The sequence below is a fragment of the Epinephelus fuscoguttatus genome, linkage group LG21 (genome assembly GCF_011397635.1).
Source record: "Epinephelus fuscoguttatus linkage group LG21, E.fuscoguttatus.final_Chr_v1".
Lineage (NCBI taxonomy): Eukaryota > Metazoa > Chordata > Actinopteri > Perciformes > Serranidae > Epinephelus > Epinephelus fuscoguttatus.
The window spans coordinates 8,188,826-8,212,574 of NC_064772.1; the positions used below are offsets into that span (position 1 = coordinate 8,188,826).

General features: G+C 38.7%; 1 protein-coding gene across 1 annotated transcript in view; it reads left to right on the forward strand.

The window, feature by feature from the left end:
• LOC125882243 (vasoactive intestinal polypeptide receptor 2-like) overlaps positions 1 to 23,749 on the forward strand; it is a 65,107-nt gene that overhangs the window by 37,118 nt on the left and 4,240 nt on the right. Inside the window, exons 4-10 of the mRNA XM_049566016.1 lie at positions 15,523 to 15,620; positions 16,972 to 17,110; positions 18,007 to 18,157; positions 19,864 to 19,924; positions 20,953 to 21,022; positions 22,619 to 22,710; positions 23,326 to 23,464. Coding sequence (XP_049421973.1) covers positions 15,523 to 15,620; positions 16,972 to 17,110; positions 18,007 to 18,157; positions 19,864 to 19,924; positions 20,953 to 21,022; positions 22,619 to 22,710; positions 23,326 to 23,464 — 750 coding nt within the window. The remainder of the gene's footprint in view (positions 1 to 15,522; positions 15,621 to 16,971; positions 17,111 to 18,006; positions 18,158 to 19,863; positions 19,925 to 20,952; positions 21,023 to 22,618; positions 22,711 to 23,325; positions 23,465 to 23,749) is intronic.

Consider the following 23,749-nt stretch of genomic DNA (forward strand, 5'->3'; position numbering starts at 1 on the left):
GACCTCCAGCAGCTACTGGTGTGCATGTTTCTGACCAAACTGTCAAAAACAGACCCCATGAGGGTGGCATGAGGGCCTGACATCCTCTAGTGAGACCTTTGCTCACACCCTAGCACCACACAGCTCGACTGGCATTCGCTAGATAACACCAAAACTGGCAGTTCTGCCATTGGTGCCCCATTCTCTTCACAGATGAGAGCAGGTTTACACTGAGCACATGTCAGAGGCATGAACAGGCCAAACACACTACTGAGTCACATTATGAGTTGCTGTGATAAAATTCACACAAGTCGGATCAGTCTGGGATTTAAATGTTTTACTTTGACTTTCGGTTTGATTTTGAATCCAGCCCTCAGTGGGTTGATGAGCGATTGACCATTACGTCATTTTGTTCTCAACAAATTACACAATATACATTAGTAAAAATTTTCAACTTGAAATATTCATTAACCATTATCTAAAGTGTGACTTAAGTGTTCCCTTAATTTTTTTTGAGCATTATAGACTTAAAAAGACGCCCAATGAGCAATTTGGGAAGTTGAGAAGACTTTAATTACCAACTAATTATCACAGCCAGGGGTGAAACACTTGAGTAAGACAGACGAATTGTGGAAACACATCACCTTGGAAATAATTTGCTGTGCAGCAGTACAGTGGCAACGTGAGAAAAATATCTGCCCAGTCTGAGCTGAGAATGTAAATTATGTGCTCGATACTGAAAACACACAGACAGGAGACTCCCTGAACACATCATTTGTCCTTTCTTCTTTACACAGCACATCTGTTAACACAACAAAACTTCTGTCAAATGTTTCTGACACCCTGAAAATCCAACTGTTTGTCTCAGGAGCGGGGCAGTTCATGGACATATTGATAAAGGAAAAATTACGAGGGAGCTAAAATGACTAAATCCAGCATACAGGACTCATGCCGGACTCTTGGGCATTTTGCTCAGTTTTTTCTGCGTGCAGTGGCACTGTAGACCAAAGTATTTCAGGTCACTGACTTTGCATCATGCACGTTGGCTTCAGTGAAATAAACTGCTAAAAGCACAACAATAAGAACCATAGAGGTAGTTTAGAGATTAAAACGCAAACAAAGTGCAGCACCCCTGCTTAAAATCTGCAGGGTTGTGTTGCATCTATTCAATTCGATTCAATTTTATTTATAGAGCCCAATATCACAAATCACAATTTGCCTCAGAGGGCTTTACAGCATACGACATCCCTCTGTCCTTTGGAACCTGACAGGTATGGAGTTAGATTTGTCTCATTAATACCTGTAAATGCACAGAGGGTGATCTACAAATATTTCTTGATCTGCACACGTTTCATAATTATGTGTGTGAACAGATCGACAATCTGTGTGTAAATGTGTAATCTGTAAATATAAAACACATTCTACAAATACAAAAAATATCTGTGAATACATTAAATTAATTTGCAAATAAATGAAAAGCATGTGTGAATATCTTCCTAACATTTACAACTTTCGAACAGGCATTTGTGAACTCAGTTTTTATTTGTGAATCGAAAAAACATTTGTGGATCTCAGTTCTACGCGTGTGGATTTGCTTTTTACACACATGGATTTTTGAGACAAACTTTCCGCCGGTCCGAACGAAAATGCACTCGTATCACTCGGCCATCTTCGGATAGCACGTGATCACCCAGCTGATGATATCATCTCCACATGTGAAAGTAAGAGCACGCAGTCTTTCTATGAGCTGTTTTTTGTTGTTGTTTTTTTAATAATAATCAGCGATAAGTAACGTGCATTCATTGTTTTATGTTAATGTCATACAGTGATTATTAGTGTGTGTTTATTTGTTCTATGTATCTGGCACACACTTTTGTATACATTTCTGTTTGAGTATGAAAGGCACAGTGGCTTGGCTGCTTCTTCAGTTGGCAGTTATCAGCCAACTCATCCTTTGTATTTTTCATTTCGAGTAGGATTAAAGTCACAAAGCACTTCACATCTTATTATTAGTGTACTCTTACTAATGTAGTTGTAATGTCTGTGCTCACCGCACCATGTTTAGTTAGGTTATATCGTTTCAGTGAGGTTGTAAGATATGACAAGTGGCAACACCCTGGTTAAGGTCTTTGATAGAACAGCTGTTGGTGTTGGTAGCTCTTTTTGTTTAGAAATGTAATATTGTAGTTGTATTGTTCATTGTTAATATGTAGATTGCGCTAAGCTAACGTTAGCTACTGAAACAGCATCTGCTGCCATGGCAACAGTAAACATTTATGTTGCGGGCTGGGGGGACGAAAGCAGGGTGCAGCATTTTATACATTGTTAATAGACCAGAAGTCAGTACCATCCAACCTGTAAAGAGGGCCACGGTAGAAGATGCTGGTGACTGACATCCAGACATCTCTCCACAACCTTTCAATGCTAGTGTAATCAGTCCAAATAATGGGGTTTAAGATTTAGACATTTTCAGCACAGCATTTAAAAGACCATTTTATCGTTAAACAATAGAAAATAAATACAGCTATTCATAAAATATATTTGTATTCATAAGAATGAATAAAAATGCAAAATATAAGTGTACCTACATCTGATCTAACCCATGCAGTCCATGTTCTAACTGCTGAGTTTTCTAGTTTCAATAGAGCCATAAGTCATGATGACACAAAAACACTTTGACCAGTAGATGGCAGTACCAGGTCTGCTGGCCAAACAAAGACAACTGCCAACTGATTATACATATAGAAAATACCAATCATACTAAAAACAACAAATGGGGTGCATGATTACAATAAATGCAATGGTAAGTGAAACATGACACAAGTTATCTTTTACAGGTTGGGTTAACAATGAACAATACAACAACAACATTACATTTCTAAACAAAAAGAGCTACCAACACCAACAGCTGTTCTATCAAAGACCTTAACCAGGGTGTTGCCACTTGTCATAATCTTACAACAGTTAACGTAACCTCACTGAAACGATGTAACCTGACGAAATACGGTGCCGTGAGCACAGACATTACAACTACATTAGTAAGAGTACACTGATAATAAGATGTGAAGTGCTTTATGACTTTAATCCTACTCGAAATGAAAAATATAAAGGAGTTGCAGGGGCGATTCTAGGATCAGAGGTTTCGGGGTGCTGAGCACCCAGAGAGCTGCCCGGCCAGGCAAGATAAATTTTACTGTTTTGTACGTTTCCACTCAATTTCATTCCCACATTTGTGAAAGAAAAGCACAACACTTTTTGGGAAAGTCTGTGACTAAACCATCAAATCTGATAAAGGTTATTTAAATGCTGAGCCACAGCAAAAGAGGAATGGATTGGAATCATAAAAGCAACATATCGTAACCCTAATTTCTGGGGGAAGACAACTCATTTTGATACAGCAGCTCCTCAACATACACATAAACAGTATGTATGTTTCTGGAGTAAACCAGCCCCCTATAGTGAGTACCAAAAATACCAAAAATGGACCTTGTGCTTATTTTTTGGACTTTTATTTGAAATGCAATGCACGACATGTAACATTAACACATTAACAGTAATTGACTTTTTCAATGTTTGTCTCTGCCTTTTCCCTTCTTGTCTGTATTATATAATACAAATACATAAATAAAAATACACTTCAAAAAAGAAAAGTGCTTGAAATCTACAAAATAATAATAATAAATACACACAATAGGAGTTATAATGTTAATGGGCATCCAGTCAGTTAGCTACTGTAGTCAGTAGCACCTTGGCTTTAATATTAACACATGCACATGACACAACAGCTAGCTTCTCTCATTCCAATTCAAACAGAGGACAGTGGTACTGACCACCTGTAACGTTTCCTAGCTAGAAAAAACATCAGCTAACTCCTACCTAACAACATAAACAGTGACCTATGATTAAATGCAGCAAAAATGAGGACTGGTAATGATAATAATGTGTTGGTATTGAGTGGTAGAAGTTAAGAAATGTGCCACATATCCTGGTTTAAGCCAGGTACTTACACCACTACTGCATATCACCCACTCTGGAACGCAGCGCATTGCTCTGTGCAGATAAAGCACTCAGAGCTAGCCTGAGTGTCAGACTGAAGCTCCCAGAACCTTCAGTCTGTCACTGCCTCCATTGAAGGTAATTTACAAGGGGGAGGGGATTAGATTTTTCCCTAACCAATCAGTAGAGTAGAGTCCTGCTGCTGTATTTTTGTTGTTAAAATATTATGTTGCAACCAAGTACTGTATGGTTTTGACACTTTTCTAGCTTGTTAAAAAGGGACATACAGTAAAAAAAAAAAAAAAATTAAATCTCTCAAATTTTAGGGGTGCTGGGATTCAATTTAGGGGTGCTTCAGCACCCCCAAAAATGGGCAAGAAATGCCTATGATGAGTTGGCTGATAACTGCCAACTGAAGAAGCAGCCAAGCCACCGTGCCTTTCATACTCAAACAGAAATGTATACAAAAGTGTGTGCCAGATACACAGAACAAATAAACACACACTAATAATCACTGTATGACATTGACATAAAACAATGAATGCACGTTACTTATAGCTGATTATTATTAAAAAAACAACAACAAAAAACAGCTCCTAGAAAGACTGCGTGCTCTTACTTTCACATGTGGAGATGATATCATCAGCTGGGTGATCACGTGCTATCTGAAGATGGCCGAGTGATACGAGTGCATTTTCGTTCGGACCGGCAGAAAGTTTGTCTCAAAAATCTGTGTGTGTAAAAAGCAAATCCACACGCGTAGAACTGAGATCCACAAATGTTTTTTCGATTCACAAATAAAAACTGAGTCACAAATGCCTGTTCGAAAGTTGTAAATGTTAGGAAGATATTCACAAATGCTTTTCATTTATTTGCAAATTAATTTAATGCAGGGGTGTCAAACTCATTTTCACCAAGGGCCACATCAGCATAATGGCTGCCCTCAAAGGGCCAGATGTAACTTATAAATGTAACTAAATGTAACCAAATGTAATGTAAAATAAATGTAACTACTCCTTAATGTTAAATAACTCTGAATTTATGACTTATTCAAGTTACAAATATTACAGTTGCATAGAAAAAAATATGTTTGCTTGTTGCTCTGTTATAACATAAATCCTTTTAATTTGTCAGCTTATGAAACCCACATAACTCCATCAATCAAGGATCAAACTATCCAAGTGAATAAACTTTATTCACTTGGATAGTTTGATCCTTCAAGTGAATAAACTTTATTCACTTGGATAGTTTGATCCTTGATTGAACACAAAACAACTTGATTGAACACTTGGATAGTTTGATCCTTGATTGAACACAAAAGACATACCGGCCTTTCTCCTTGAAGCACAAACATGTATTCGCCTTCCCATCTTTCTTGAAACAGCCTTCCATCTGCATCAACTTTTCTCTTCCTGGACATTTTGGGATCATTATTTGTATTTCTCAATTCCACTTGTTGGATAAATCGCATTGATGTGGAAATACTGCCGTCTAGTGGCGGGAAGCCGGCACTTCGCGGATAATATAATCGACATGCATTGTGGGAAATGTAGTTTTTGGTCAAATCACGCTTTTGACCTATTTTTAGACAATCAGACCTTTTAAGCTCTCGCGGGCCACATAAAATGACGTGGCGGGCCACATTTGGCCCGCAGGCCTTGAGTTTGACACATATGATTTAATGTATTCACAGATATTTTTTTGTATTTGTGGAATGTGTTTTATATTTACAGATTACACATTTACACACAGATTGTCGATCCGTTCACACACATAATTATGAAACGTGTACAGATCAAGAAATATTTGTAGATCACCCTCTGTGCATTTACAGGTATTAATGAGACAAATCTAACTCCATAGACAGCAGATACGGAAAAGCTCCCCCCAAAAAAACCCTTGAATGGGGAAAAAAAAACCCATCTCCTCCTCATTTCCTAACATCTCTTCACCATTAAGCATAATCACAAACAGCTCTGTTGGTCAAGTTTGTGTGCACATACAAGAATTTGACTCCGTGTTTTGAGTCGTTCCCATGGTCATGGAAGGGAAGTGGTTAGAGTGGCATTAGAAAAATATTAATCAACATCAAACTGCTTTATTCAGTCTTTTTATTGGTTTAAATCACCGGGTCAGTTTGCTTTGGAGAGAAAGAGACCTCTGTGGATCATTCACCTCACACTAAAAATCATCTGAATGTCTGATTCTTAATTTATCAAAGACAAAATGTGAGCACACATTAGTAGGTGCTTGGATTGTGGCTCTTCAACATGTCAAACAGTGTCTAAGATGCACTGATTTGTAACGTAAACCTGCTTTATTCAGTTGTTACGACCCGGCTCAAGTGGCCATAACAAAAGAGAGACACACCATGATGAACGGTTAACGAAAGATATTTTATTGGAAGCAAATCAAACCAAATTAGACCAAATTAGCAAATAACTAAATAAGAATAACATATGGAGTGTGAATGTCAGTGATATCAGTACTATGTGTGAGTAATAAATGATGGGTGTGGGAGAGTGTGTATGTGTAAGTGTTGGAGAGTGCATCAAAGCAAAGAAACTAAAACATTACCAAGCCAGACCAAAGTGGTTGCCTGTAGGAAGAAGCAGAGGGTGAGTGAATGAGTGGCCACAGTTTTTATCAGCTTCAGTGCACCGGGCCCAGGTGCACTGAGTTGCAATCAAGGCAGCTTGGGAGAGACAGGCCTGAGACAACTCACAGCAGACACACCCCTAGATGACACAGGGATCATCACACAGTGTTTTTAATAGTTTAAATCTCCTGGTCTGTTTGTTTTGGAAAGAAAGAGACCTGAGAATAATTAGCTCCTGCTTAAAACCTCCTGGAAAAATGAACACTTAAGAAATTGTAACCGCTAGATGCCGGTAAATCCCATGAAACACTGCTCCTTTAAATCCGGATCCTAACTAAATAACTGAGCTGAGCTAGAAGAAGGAGCAAAAAAAAAAAAAAGAGCATCTGTTATTAAAATTATTATTATATCATAATGTGTTTTTTACAATACATTTTCCTCTCCACTTAAAACATACAACTGTGATGTAATTTACACACATATACAATGTGCACATGTTCCCAAACTATTATCATAATGTTGGAGGAACATTTTATCTGAAATATTATTGTGTACAGTACCAAGGTTTGTGCCAGTGGAACTAAGGCAGCCCAGACTCTTGTTTATCTATACTAGTTGATTATTTTACCCTAAATGTGTGAATAATTTCACCTTTTCTTTTAAAATATGTGCAGGAATAATGTGTGAACTTTTAGCCCTGACTCTGGTGGTCACAGTCCTCATATTCCTCTGATCCCTGTCATGACTCGGTCTTGATTTAAAACTCGCCACAGCACACAGCAGCAGCAGCAGCAGCAGCAGATACAGACAGATTTAGACTTATATCGTGGCCAGGAAGCTGCTCAGCCTAAAGTTCAACATCGCTTTAATTCTCTGGTGTCAGAGAGGAAGACAGAGAAGGGCGAGTGCGCCAGAGTTTATGGATGGAGATGTGTTTGGACATAGAAGGCAATGTGGCTGCAGCAGACCAGAGCCAGCAGGTCATCAGCTCGCAGCCAGAAGGCCTGAGAATCAAACTTAGGAATGAGACACTGATGCCAGGCTATGACTGTCTGTGTATCCTCACTTATTTGTCCCTGTGGGTGTGTGTACGTATTTAGAGTGGACAGAGAGTGGTGGAGAAGTACTGAAACCCTAGTTTTGCTACCATGGAAAAAAATCCCGGATTCACAAGTTTTCTTAAAGGCCCTGAAATCTTCAAACAGTCCGGGTTAGTTTCATTCTGTGCAGGATTAATCAATGTCAGAGTTAAAATGTGATGACAGGTGAGGTTATTTATGTTGCCAGGTCATTGTCAAGTCTAGTCAAATCGCACACACACACACACACTCTCTCTCTCTCTCTCACACACACACACACACACACACACACACACACACACACATGCAGCAGATTAGCTTAAAAACATTTTGTAAAGATATCTGATTTTAAACCATGTTCTCAGAGACTTTAGGAAAGGACATATTCAAACGGTCAGGTTACTGTTAGTGTTAATATGCCTGAACGTGTTAAAATATCAATGAAGAAAATCCCCAAATTTTGAGGTCAAAGGATTTTTGAAAACCTTGTCAGAAGGAATGAAAGAAAAAAACTAAGCAGAAAAAAAATGCAAAAGGAGAGAAATATGGAAAATATGAACAAAAGAAGGACAGAAATATGAAAGAGGGAAGATGGGTTACTTTCAGAGTGTTTATTTGCGTGAATGCATGATATTTTCATATATTAAAATGAAAAATCTAAAGATCGAAGTTTTTGACAGCATTGTGAGAAGGAAAGACAAGAATAAAGCAGGAAAAAAAGAATATCAATAAAAGGACAGAGGACTAAAAAAGGAAGAAGAAAAAGAGAGAGAGTAAAAAGTAGTTGACAAAAGAAAGAAAGACAGAAAAAGTTTAAAGTAGGAAGAAAAGTAAGGGAGGAACATCACGAAGGACATGTTAAAACATCATCAGTGAAAATCCCCAAATATGGAGAGCGAATGATTTTGAAAACCCAGGAAAAAACAAAAGATAAAAAGTAAGGGAAAACACAAGACAGATAGGAGAATAAATAAACTTGAACTTGATTTCATCTCTCACACACTCCCAAAGGTCCTGACAATCTAAATCCAGTGAAATATTTGTTTGAATACATTATTACATCAGTAGATAACCACAAACTGCTGTTGCATCGTTTCATCATATTTCTCCATACATTATCCATGATTTCTCCCATTCTGCATTTTAAAAACTGACTGCGTGCTGCCATGATGGAGGCGAGCTCCTGGCCTTTAGATTGACATCTCACTTGAGCCAATAGGAGCCTTCCAGTGCTGTTGCTATGGCCTCCATAGCCAACAAGGGCCTGAGTTAGGGGATTGTGCATTACTGACATTTTGGGGGGATTAAAGCCATTTAATTGTCCCACAGTAGCACAAAGGCTTATGGGTGTTGTAGTCAATGACACTCCAGAGTGCCACAGGAGAATTTAATTCCTTACAGGCCCCACAGACTGTTACAAATGTACATAAATGATAAGCAAATGGCTCCTATGTTGTCTTAAGGGGGAAATAAGTCTTTCTTATCAATGTAGGTTTTCTAGAAGTGTTTTTATACACAGTAACCTTCTAAACAGACATTTCTGTCTGTGTTGATTGGTTTTTCACTTAGATTCATACATTCAGTACAGTGTTTTGCCCTCTTTTTTTGAAAAGTGCCTGGATAAAATTTGGACTATGTTAGGCTTCTATTGTGTTTTCCGGATAATACCTCCCTGTTCGAGTCATCTGCAGCATCTTTTTTCAAGAAAATATTCAGGGGAAGATATTTAGTGTGTTGAAACTTGCATAGTTCAGTGGCAGAAGTAGTGACAGTGATTCTGACTGCTGGAGACAAACCTTCAATGTTACCTTTGAAATGAGACCATGCATGCAAAATGGAACAAAAACACATTTGGTAGCTGAAGAGCCAATGAAAGCGAAGCAATGTCTCACTAAAACTAAGTTTTGTTGTTTGTTGGTCTTAAAGTGGTCTGCAGCTTGGCAGTGTCTCACCTAGTTATCATGCCACCCACCATCCCCTCCACCTTCTGATGACAAAGTCTGCCAATACGTCAGTTTAGAAATGTTGATGTGATACGTATAAAACAAAAGTTATGTATTTCTGGTTTGCAGAAACCTACACCAACGTTTTCTCCTGGGGAATGGGCTGCATTCTGTCAGTGAGGGTCCTCACAAGTTTAGAAGTACAAACACGATGCTTTGTGCATTCTTGCATGTATGAATATATCAGTTTGTCAAACATACGTGCTCACGCAATGTATGTGTGCAAATCTGAGCAGTATGTTTGCATCATATGTGTTTTTTAAGAATGTGTTTGACAGACACTAACTGTGAAAGAGCTCGTAGTTAGTGTGTGTTACAGTGGACATGCTTGTGCATGTTTAAATTCATATACTGAGAAAGAGTGCGTGTGTCTGTGTGTGTGAAAGTCTAGTTTATTGCCAGATGGTGTGTCAGACGTGGGGAATGTTGTTTATAGATGACGAGAGAGCGATGAACGCCAGGCACTCTAAGGCACGCGCACACACACACACACACACACACTCACACACACACACACACACACACATGTACACACGCACACACACACACACACATGCATGCACACATGCACACACGCATGCACACACACACACACACACACACACACACACACACGCACACACACCGTGGGCAGATCCATCTCTGTGTGTCGACCTGAAGAGTTTGTGGGGAGTTTGTACTGTTTTGAAATGGACCAGACTCTCATCCATCCTGACTCTGCTTTTATTGTGAAAGACCCTCTCCACTCTGTAAAAAGACACATGGGGCACCACAAGCTCAGTGAGTGGTGGTGAAAGTGTCTTGTGCATCCTTAAATATCAGTCTTATCACTGTTGGGTGGTGAGGGGGAAACAGGCCTGAAAATGGCTATACAGATTTTATTTTGGAAAGAAAATAAACCTGAACTCATCCAAACTAGTCACTTAATTAATCAATCTAAAATGGGTAGACTGATAAAACATTTCATATAAAACCCCTTCATGGATCTATTTGTGCTTTTTCAAAGGTATAAGGAAGCTAATGTCAGCTTAATGTCACTCACTTGTTTCTGATTGGCAGAAGGGTGACGAGGACTCCTCATCAGCTCCCTAAACGACAACACAAGGCTCCTGGTGTTTTCAGTTACCAGGGGCCTGTATCATGAAGCAGGATTAATGTCTTAGCGAGGTAACTTCAGGGTTAACCCTGGGTTTTTAGTCTCACGAAGCCGGTTCAGTTCTTATCAGGGTAGATCACCATGGTAACTTACTCAGAATGGCTATCCTGCTCCGGAGCAGGGTAAGTTCAGGGTTGAATCTGATCCTATAAAAAGCACCACCCACTGGCCAGTCAGCTGTTAGGAAAAAAATGACTCCGCTGACAGAAATGCAGCCCAGTCATGACAGGAAGTTTAATTAATTTGATTGATTTTGATTTGAAAGTTTATTTTGAACATTAAAAAAGAAAAGAAAGCAACAACAACAGACAATGAAAAGATTGTTCAAAAAGGAGTGGAAAGAAGTCGAAATTTCATCCCACCCCTTCATAAGAAAGAAACTGATCATTTGCGGACACTTAATAGCACCATTAATTAGTGCCAACATTTTGTTTTGTTGGAGGAAATGATCTCTGTTAAAGATAATGGGCCTAATTGACGGCTTTGCTGCTGGAAATGTGGAAAGTAGCCTATCATGTCTACACTTCATGGTGTTTGAGGGATTTTCCTTTTTGTTTTTTAAAGAGGGACACTAGGTATATTTTTGCACAGCTGTTAATTTCCAACACAGCTCAATATCAGGATGATTTTATTCAGACTATCAATTTGGTGTTAATATGATTTAATTGTGGCGTCAGCTTTAAGCTTTATTGTAGCATTTAAAACGTTATGACAAAGAAGACCAATTTATCAGACGCAATGATGTTAGATGATAATTGTAATACACGCAATTCATCTGCGCAGCATTGATTTCATGGGATTCAAGGGTGTGATCAGTGTCAGATGTACAGGTACAGGTACTGTAGTAGTCTGGGGACACTCCTTTCTAAAGTGTGTTTAACACACCGGCGAAAATGGCCGACAACAAAGCAACGCCTCTTGCATTTTTGAAAAGGACACGCCTTCCTGGAAATGTGCGCTCCCCTTTTTCTTGTTTGCAAGGAAACAAACACACAGAGAGCTTGAAAATGGATGCCGAGGGATTTAACTCTGTTTTATCAACCGTGTGCTCATCCATGAAAAAAATATTTTTTCCAGCGGATGTCATGGTTACAACATGATTGAGCTAACTGGAGTAGTTTCATGTCGTATCCGACAACGGGAGGCTTTAAACAGATGACGTCCTGATGTTAGCTTTGCTGCTGCTGTTAGCTGTCCCTGTCAGCTGCAGCCACTGATGCTTTCTAGACATCGTGATTTCCCAAAACGGAATAAATACCACACATAGCAACACAAAACTGCTTTGCTAGCTCAATCATGTTGTAACTAAGATATCCGCTGGAAAAAATATTTTTTTCACAGACTGTTTATTGAGTTACTGGTTATTACAGACACCGCTAAAGGCTAACAGGGCTAACAGCTAACAGTTAGCCCAGCTAATCTACAATAACCACGTTATTAATTACAAAACATGCACACAGAAATAGTAATTTTTGTTCAATCATTGCGTTTATAGACTTTACAAACATCAGATTAGTCTAAACGGTGATACAGAGATGTGAAAAATGTGATATATATATATATATATATATATACATATATATATATATATATATGTATATATATATATAGCTAAACTCTGCCGGAAGTATTTGTAAACAACAAGGCGGCCGGACGGATGAGTCTTGAGCCGTTTCTCAATACTCAAGTTCGGCAGTTCAGACTTGTGGACTTGGCAAGTTCGGACTTGGCAAGTCCACGTGAGAGTCCGGACTTCCCAAGAACGGGAGAACGGGAGGACGGGAGTACAGTCCTTTCTGCTTTTGGAACAGCAGCGAACTTGATGATGTCACCACCTCCGCTCGCCTTGGCTGTTGTACTGTGTTGTATACATGCATTTAGAATAAAACACTATAAACACAGCCCAGCCCTGCGTCTTTTCATAGACATTGTAAGAAATTAATATGTAGGCTATATGTTTTTAACGTTTCAACATAACTGACATACAAAAATACATAAATAGCCAAAATATTTTCATAAAATGTCTTTTAAACCTTTTCCCCGCAGCTGGCTTCTGATTATAATCAAAAGTCAGGTGCGGGGGGAAAGTTTGTGGAGAGTTGGTGGTTATTGTGATCGTGAGCATTGGCGAGATAGAAATCAAAAATCAATAACGGATCGGAGAAGGCATCTTGGCGCAGTTATTGCAGGAGGACTGCTGTACCTGCAGGTTGAGGAGGAGGCTGCCCAGCTGAGGAGGCAGATCCCAGAAAGACAGCAGAGGATGAGGATGAGACGATGCTTGCATGTCTGTTCGATATGTTTGTCCAGTTGTGGACAAAGTACCCAGGAATATCACAACAAAGAACAAAAACTCAGTCACAAGTAAAAGTGCTGCATACCAAATCTGACTTGAGTAAAAGTATCGGGTATTGTCAGCAAAATGTAGGCCTACTTAAAATTAAAAGTTCAAAGTACTCATGATGCAGAGTGACCCAATTTCAAGTGTTGTGATCATCATATACATGAATATGTATTGAGTATTAATTGATCAACGTAGGCTACATGTAAGCAGCATTTAAATGTTGTCATGGTAGAACTAATTTTAACACCTTTCACTGGTGTACTAGTCTGATCTATAACAACACACAGCAACTTGTAAATATGAAACAACAACATATAAAACAAACTATCTGAAAAGTAACTATAGCTATCAAATAAATGTAGCTTGAATAGAATGTACAGTATTTCCCTCTAAGTAAATGGAAACATTTACAGAAACAACAGTACATCAAATTTGTACTTAAGTACAGTACTTGAGTAAATATACTTAGTTACAGTCCATCACTGCATTTGTCACATCATTATGCTTTCTGTCTACATTTTTATGGAGACTTGACAGTTTACTTGGTACACCTAGAAAAAACAACAGCAGTTTAATATTCAGTCTGACATTTTATAAGTGTTGAGCTGTAGATTGTGGTGCTATTGAACTGTACTGGATTACACTGACAGCAGTTTCTCATTTAGTCTGTCCTCACCAATATAAATGGGATCAAACAGGTCAGATGTGAAGAGGAAAAGTTTATTCAGCCACACTTCAGACATCAGGTATACAATTCATATGAGATAATCAATATTTAAAATGCTGTTGAATAAATACTACAATAAAGACAATTAATCTTTAAATACAATAAATAAATTACAATAGATTCTTAAAATCATTGAATGGTAAAAACACATAGGCCTAAATAAGCAAAAGAATAAAGAACAAAGAAAAATAACATGTTACAACATTTAATAATATAAGAATATATCTTATACTGAGACTGAATATTGCCCATTAGACATTCCCCAAACGAATTACATCTCATATTTAACCACTACAGAGATATCAGCCACGAATTTCAAAAGGACTACCCGAGAGAGGCTGCTCTCTGGGGCAGCCTGAGCGCTTGTTTATTATCTATGTGCGTTGACACCGCTAGATGACAGCGGTGTCAGCGCTCATAAACACATGAGCGCTGACACCGCTGTCATCTAGCGGACCTCAGTCACATTCAACTGGGCTCCATATTAAAACATCGACCACGGGTCTGATGTTTAAACTACACATGAAAACACTACGTTCCGTGACAACACAACAGTCACATATCGGTAATTATGGCTTACAATTGTGCGCCTTTCCCTCACTTGTCATTTTCCAATGATTGTTGCAAAATGCATGCTGGGATACCTGGCTGTCTGAAGTCCACACAAGTCTGCTCCGATGCATCCCCGGTGAAATGGGTGTGGCGAGAACATATCTGGGAATTTGGACTGAACTTGGCTAGATGTGAACTTTGAATTGGAACAGTACATGGGCTGTGACTGATGACGTGTCACAAGTCCACAAGAACACAAGTCCGAACAAGAACGAATATTGAGAAACGGCTATGGCCTCGCCTCACAGCAAGAGGGTTGCCGGTTCGATCCCGGGCGTGGGAGCCCTTCTGTGTGGAGTTTGCATCTTCTCCCCGTGTCAGCGTGGGTTCTCTCCGGGCACTCCGGCTTCCTCCCACAGTCCAAAGACATGCAGATTGGGGACTAGGTTAATTGATAACTCTAAATTGTCCGTAGGTGTGAATGTGAGTGTGAATGGTTGTTTGTCTCTATGTGTCAGCCCTGCGATAGTCTGGCGACCTGTCCAGGGTGTACCCTGCCTCTCGCCCGATGTCAGCTGGGATAGGCTCCAGCCCCCCCGCGACCCTCAAGAGGATGAAGCGGTTAGAAGATGAATGAATGAATGAATGAATATATATATTTGACTCAAGTAAAATTTCTAAATACTTCTTCCACCACAGCCGGAAACAACTATGATGAGGGAAAAAAGTAATTTCATTCTTATTTAATGTGCCAACTTTATCTAATAAAAGTGTATGTTTTCATTACATTGTTGTATTTATAGACTCAGACACCTGCCTCTGGTCATCACCACCAATGTCAACCACCTTCATTTGCTTCATGCACTGAAAATTATTAGCTTCAACATTTGAGTATTCCTTTTTTTAACAGTTAAATTTGCCTTTGCTTAGATGTTTTGATAGTTGGTTAATGGGCCACAGACAGGGTCAGCCATAACAGACCTGTGTAGATATGACACATATTGTGTTCATATTAGGTGATTATGACTTAAGATGTTATTTCACATGCAGTGCACATTTAATGTTTTTCCTCTGTTTGTATGTGCAGCTGGTCTTCTACAGGGTGGTGAGGATCCTGTCCACTCTGGGCCACAGCCTGTCCCTCATCACTCTGCTCACCAGCTCAATCATCATCTGTTTGTTCAGGTAAACACAAACACACAGACACACATATATTCACTCATCTGTCCACCAGTCACACAACCACACCAGTCAAACCAGTCAGACAAAACCTCTTAAAATGTTTAAAGTATCTTCAGATATCACACACATTTTTTAACCCCAAAGAGTGGAAAATAATTAAAGAGTGAAACATAACTCTGAAAAAGTGAACTGACATGTTCAAAACAGTATCTGTGAGAACTGAGGTAATGCAAAAGAGAACAACAGTGGCATTATTTGTTAATGTCTTATACTTTTAGTTTTAGATTATTATTTTTTTGTTCATTTTTGGCCTGATCAGCATCATAATTCTGTTTTTCATTCATTGTGTATCAGTTTGTAATATAAATTAACTTTATGCCAAATAGGTGAGCATGAATTGCATATTCAAAACATCTTTTTGCAGTGTAAAATGTATCTGACCAAAAAAAAAAGAAGAAGAAAACTGTCCACACACTTCTTCCCATTCTGATTCAAATGAATCTTTTGTGCATTAATATTAACAGCTGTTAACTGGATAGGTTCAGGGCTCCATTGGTGTTCAAAAGTCTGCAAAATCAGATGTTTATGGCAAAAATGCACTATAAAAAACAGCAGAATAGTCACACTCAGAAGTCAAATGCATTTTTTCATCACTAATACCTAAAAAGAAAATAAGGAAATAAAATGCAGTCTTCCACAGTGATGATTCTGTTGCTCCTTATGGTAAGGTGTCAAAGGTATCAAGAATCATTTCAACATCTGCCTTTGATGTCTGCAACCTTGTGTAAAATATTTGTGATACATAAGACATCAAAAATACCTGGAACAATTGTGATTTAGTTAGATTAAATCATTATGTGGAAGCGTGACATTAACCTCACATATGTTTCTCCTCCAGCTGAAGTTAATTTAAATGCAGACGTATTATTCTGTGCAAAGAAATGCAGAAAATTTAGATTATGATAATAAATATTCATGATGATGATCGACAGTTAAGTGTCGAGCATGTGTGCGAGCCTTTAGCTACATCAGGACTTAAGAATAACCTTAAAACATTAAACGCAGGATGCTATAAGGATTACTTATAAGCAGACATATACACTCTTCAACACATACACTCACACACGTGTTTCCTAAGACACAGAGCACTCAGGGTGATAACAGTTTGTTGTGTGAGGCTGATGAACACTGCAGCTCAGTCTGGATCGACTCCAGCTGTTCACTTGGCTGCTATCAGCATGTTTAGATACCACATCCTTCACTTGATTCACACCACGACACCTTCTGTAAACACACCTCTCAATGTTTCTCTGCGTGTCTGTCTGTGTGTGTGTGTGTACGTCTATACATGCAGGAGGCTCCACTGCACGAGGAACTACATCCATCTGAACTTGTTTTTGTCGTTCATGCTGCGAGCTGTAGCTGTGCTGACCAAAGACACGCTGCTCTTCTCAGACGATCAAAACTCAGACTGCAGCACGCAACCCTCACTGGTGACTTCACACACATGCATGCGCGCACACACACACACACACACACACACACACACACACACACACACACACACACACACACACACACATTTCACTGTACTTAAGAGGACCTTGTCTTTCAGTTTCTCTATTGTGCTTTGATTTCCACCTTGAATATGATATTTTACAGTTTGTTTGAACCCTTAGAGACACTTTATTAAACTAATACTGCACATATTTTGTACTTTTTTTCCTCTCTGTATGTATATACATGTATAAATGCATGTGTATACTCAACTGTATATCTTCTTGTAAGTATAATTTGTTTTATTTCTTCCTTTACTGCTACCTTTTTATACTTTGGTCAATTTTGTTGCCTATTTTAGTTGTTTTTATTCTATTCTAGTTTAAAATATTTCAATATTTGCTTATATTTTTTTCTGTTTGTAGTGTGGAAGGGGCTTAACCTTGAACAATATTTTTGGGTTGCAGTTTACCTGGATTATTTTTTATTTAATATTATTTATATTTATATTTATTTATTTATATTTAATTTTTTTATGACCAAATAGACTAATCTATTAGAACATGTATGATGTGGTTATTTTCATGCCAGTCAATAGGAAAAGGGTCAGGCCACACCTGAACATATCACATGAGACCTGCTCTCTAGAGGTTTGGCAACCAATCAAAAATGACTAATAAAAGGCAAAAAATGTAGTTGTTAAAAGGTTAATTGTATATTTATTTGTGCTGTGATGCCCTAAATGTGACCCCCAAACCTCCTTTGTGTTCAAGTTCAGCTCAAGTTTTATTGTCATCTAGAATCTACAGGCCTACTATGAAATGTGTGTGTACTGTATAGTCACTGCGAAATGAAATAATGTGATAAAGTATGTTGTTCTTGTTGTTTGTAGGTGGGCTGTAAGGCCACGCTGGTGTTCTTCAACTACTTTGTCATGGCCAACTTCTTCTGGCTGCTGGTGGAGGGTCTCTACCTGCACGCGCTGCTGCTTGTCGTCCACAGCTACTCCACCCGCCTCTCCATGTACATGATCATCGGCTGGGGTAGGCTGCACCGCAACGGGAGCACTCCAACATACTCTTTTGGTTTTTACAACCTGGGTCTTTCTTAGTTTTAGGCTATAATTAATATTAAACTTTTCTATAACAAAGTTAATTGCTGAAATCTGGAGATTGACAGGGCAAGGAGCATGATCAGTAGAACATGTATTTAAAAAACACAACTGTGGCACATATTTTGCCCTGTGCTGGCTGTGATGCAGAATTTTGTTGTTTGCTGACAGAAAGAGGAGTAGGAAGAGATTCACCTGTTTTCTTACTGTTTAGCATTTCACTGCTAACTGAAAGTAAAAACAACCTGAGAAACACCAGCGTGGACGCACATTTTAAAATTTATCCAGCCAAGTGTGGACTAGCATCAGGTTTACACTCGATGCAAAAGTGTTGCGAAGAGCGATGATTTTTCTTTGAGCTCTGCTCACTTCCTTTTGGCACCCATGTCGACCAACTGGGCTATTCATAGTGGACACACCACAGCACTGTGAGCTCTGTGGTCGGCTCCCAATCTGCAGCGACAGTTTTGGTGGCTGGTCTATGTTTTTTCTGGCAAAAAAACCCTAACTCACTGATATTCTATCATAAGCAATACAAAGGACACATTAGACATGATATAAAACATCTGCTTATGATATATGATAAGATATGCATCCATGCAGATAAAGCTTTATGTGTGATTAGAAAAGATGACAGGCACAAAACAATGTGCTTCTGGTGTGAACAGCCAGGCGACTGCTGATGGATGGCTGTGCAGCAAGTGACATATCAGGGCGCTTCCACGTCTAGTGTAAAAATTGCATAACAAGCAACACATAGATTGCACCACTTTTCACAAGTATTTTATAATTTTCATTTAAACAAAAAATTACTGCATCAGAATAATTTGAAAGATGTTAATAAGCACCTAAAAATAGTAGCTGCTTTAAAGGAAACATGGCGGCTTTCAAGGACAAGCTCAGCATTTTGGAAAATATTCACTTTCTTGCCAAGAGTTTGAGGAGAACATCAATAAAACGCATGTCTGTCCAGTAAATACAAAGTTGTAGACTGCAACTGGTTAGCTTAGCTCAGCATAAAGTCTGGAAATGGGGGGAAATGGCTAGCCTCCATCCAAAGGTAACGAAGCCTAGATTCACCTCTAAAGTTCACTGATTAACACGTTATGTTTTGTTTAGTTAAAATGTTAAAAAAATGTAGCTGCTTACTTTGTGCTAAGCTAAGCTAACCGGCTAGTGGTGGTAGCTTCATATTTTCCGCACAGACAGTAGAGTGGTATCGACCCTCTCATGTAATTCTCAGCAAGCAAGACCAAGAGCAAAAGTATTGCATCATTGCGGCTGAAAATGTCTTGCAAAAACACTCTTATATGCACAGACAGAAAGACAGACAGAGCGTCATGCTGGTGAGGCAGACCAGTGTATTTCATGAAAGGTCGGGTGGTAGCAAGCTGGTGGTAAACAGTCTCCTGGCTCCTCTGTGTTCACTCAGCTCCATTCTGCTGCCATGTGACACGTCCTTCCACCATCCATCACCACTTTACCCACACTTCCTCTCTAATGCATCAACACTCAGCTCCAGCTGTTTAATGTACATCTGTGTGTGTGGGTGTGTGGGTGTGTGTGTGTGTGTGTGGCACCTCGTGAGAATGTGCAGACTGAGAATCTAAACAGACTTCCTCTCCTCTCTCCTCTCAGGAATCCCTTTTGTTTTCATGGTAGCGTGGATCATATGTAGGATAAAACTGGAGGACACAAGGTAAGTCTATGTTGTTTAGCATTTTAATGAACTTGAAGACTGTCGGCCTCTAGTGGCCTCTACCAGCACAGCAGCCAGGATAACAGACAAAAAAAAAAAGTAAAATCTGATTACATGAAATGACATTAAGTTATATAATCTATCATAGGTTAGTTTCTTTCTGATGTCAGGTGTTTAAACTGTAGAAAAACAAGACATATAGTATTGTCATGTCCTTCATTACATTGCAAACTGATTTAAAGTCTCTCTCCACTCAAAATGTGTTTATTGTTCCTTCACTGTTCGACCCCAGTTGTGCAGAATTATGTCTGTGCAGAGTTTGTTTTCACATTGATCTGTTAAAGGATGGAAAGTTTCTCTACGCTCAACTGAAATCTCAGTTTATCACATTTCTGGATGCACCAGAAAGGTTTTATGACATCACAACTAGTTTGGAGCCAATCACAGTCCAGTATGCAACTTTCAGAAGTATGATGTGGAAACTTGAAGGCTCCCAAGCACAGACACTGAGAATTGACTTTCCACTGTTTGCAGTACTTGTGTTTATCTCTTATTTTTTCTCACTATGTTTATTGCTATGCACCAAAACACTAAAGCACAGTCCTTTTATGTGAAAATCTACTTGGCAATAAATTTGATTCTGATTGTGAAGATTGTAAGATCTTTTCAGACAGAAAAAAAAGCAAAACCGAAGAATTAAAGATCCCCTTCAGTCATAAGAAAATACTCTGTATACACTTGGAATAATAATAATAATAATAATAATAATAATAATAATAATAATAATAATAATAATAATAGTTCAATGAATTAGTTGCAACCTTTAAAACATCCTCTTGTTGAAAAATCCAGAATCTGTAAATGCAAACATTGTTTCAAACTGCTGGGCTAGTGTTGTCATCATGCTGGAGTTCCTAACTTCAAGAAAATACCCAGATGTTTAGATCGCTTATAAACTGAGACAGCTCGGGTTTTAAATATACAAAAAAAAACTATGAAACCTCACTGATTTATTTTCTTCTTTTCAGGTGTTGGGAGATGAATGACAACCCTGTCCCCAACAGACTGATGAATTGGCCCATCATGGCGTCTGTCATTGTGAGTCAACAATTTATTATAATGAGGTTACAAATTCAGTTTTTGTGTCATGACTTAGTTTTATTTAGTCCTACTACAGTATTTATTTAAAGATGCAAATTCAGTAATATCCACTATATGCACTTACACAGGACAATCTCAGTCAGATTTCCAGTTTCAACCCCATAAACTCTTTGCAGTTGGATTTTTATTATTTTATAGAACTTGAACAGTAGATTCAGGAAACTAACAGTTGACATCCATCATCACTTTGACCTGCTGCACTTCACTTTAATTATCTCTATCACTTCATCACTCTTCCTGTTTCCATTATTCAGCTGCATGTACTGAAAGAAAATATTTTTATCATTAGTATGACATCTCAGTGCTTCTGCCATCCAGTGTAGGCTGGAGATAACAGGAAGAGATAAGCTTCAGATAAGGTTCAATCATTCAGCAGTTTATTTCCTAACATGTTGGAAAGCAGATAATTAATCAGAACTTGTTGTCATCCTGAACTTTATTTCTCTGTTCCCTCCCTTTCTTCACTTAAGTAAAAGTACTAATACCACACTGTAAAAAACTCTATCACAAGCAAAAGTCCTGTATTGAAACTGTTACTTACTGCTGTAATTATTTTCAGCAATCTGCAGATTATTTTCTCTATTAATCAATTAATTGATTGGTTTGTAAAAAATACTGAAAAAGTGAGAAATTGTTAACATTATTCAAAGGAAAAGGAGCAAATCTTCACATTTAAAAGCTGGAACCATAGTATGACTTTAACAATTATCAGAATAGTTTTTATCTGTCAACTGACTAATTGATTATCTAGAAAGTGACTATTAACTTAAACACTTATTAAATAAGTGCAGTGAAGTAAAAAGCACAACATCTCTCTCTGAAATGTAGTGGAGCAGAGGTACAAAATGGCATGAAAAGAACAGACTTAAGGAAAGTAAAAGCACCTGAAATATGTCCTGAAGTGCTATACTACTGGTAGTTACATTCCACCACTGGAAACCACTTTACGTTTTCTGGACTAAGCACCTGGACAGGAAAGACGTGTAATTACTTTACATATGTTGTTTAAAGAAGATGTATGTGACATTCAGAGCATATCTATGATTCAGAGTCTGAGGTGGGATTGTCTGCACATGGTTCTCAACATGAAAGTGGCTGAGCTGGCAGCTAGAAGCTAACTTTGCTAACTTATTAAGCAATGCTAACAGAGCTAACAGTGTTTAACAAGGGGAGAATAGAGGATGTGCGCTATGCTTCTATGGCGATGCCATCCTGATTTCAGCTGTACCTGCCCTACGAATGCAGTGCAGAGCAGTGGCAATTAGCTAGCCAGTGGGACAAACTCTCAGGGACATCACAGCAACCCATTGCGAAGCTTTATCTTTAGATATCAACTAGTGGTTTCCTGCTGTATTAATGGTCTGAATGTTACATACAGCTCCTAAAATAGTTAATTTGAAATGTTAAGTATCTAAATAGGTGTCACCAAGACAAGTTTTTGTGGCCATGTCACAGCTGATCTGATTCTTTTCTTTCTATTGTTGAAGAACAGACTCTATTTACTAACACGTGTCTGTCATGTTTCTCTACAAGATCAACTTCATCCTGTTCATCAGCATCATCCGCATCCTGGTGCAGAAACTGCGCTGCACTGATGTTGGAGGAAATGAACAGTCACAGTACAGGTACATATTTTACCTCTGACCCTTTATTGATTAGATTTCTATATTCTAAGGGCTTTCAAGTGACATGGTGAACCATCTGTCAGCCACATTGTAGGTCCAAAGTGTTTCTAAACTTGGACATCTGTTTGGAAACCTTCATTTTGAGGTCTACCTGTTGGCAACCTCTGGGGCTGAGAAATGTATCCAATGCAGAAGTGCCACTAACTGCAGTTCCTCTAATGGCCACATGAGAATGGCTCCAAAACAGATCCCCACAGAACCTCAGTCAGATCCACCCTTTGCGCCTTCGCAGCTTTAGTCTCTCGTCCAAATATGGTCACGTATGCCTCCAAAAAATTCAAATGCCAACAGCCAAAATGCTGAACATGAGGCTTATAAATGAGTGTCCACAAACCAACATTTTTTGGAGGAGAGAAGGAACAAAGTGCTGCACTTTACACTAAACACTAAGGCCCCGAAACAAAAATGTTGTCAATAACAGAAGCATTTGGAAACACTGTTGGACTGTCATGGTCTGACAAATAAATCTAGGCCCGTACCCTATTGAGTTTTTGATTTCTGCATCAATGTGTGTGTGTGTGTGTGTGTGTGTGTGTGTGTGTGTGTTTTCTGTAGACGTCTGGCTAAGTCCACCCTCCTGCTGATCCCTCTGTTTGGGGTGAACTATGTGGTGTTTGTATACCTGATGGAACCGGCTGACAAAAACATGAAGCACATCAAGATCTTCTTTGAACTTGCCCTGGGATCATTCCAGGTAGACATAATATAACAGGTTTCACTTATTTTACATTATATACAGAAGTACACAAACATGCACATTTTTAGATAAACATCAAAATGCTTAATAGACAGGGTAAAAACATGAAGTAGACAAACAGTAGACCAAATCCTCTCCATTGATTGGTTGGACATTAAAGGGTTCAAGGTTTTATTTGTCGCTAAATAATTTGTCTGTCTTGCATGTTAAGGCTTCCATATAGAAATACATATTGCAGAAACAGGCATGAAGGGCTTAGTGCCGACAAGTAATAAACATCAA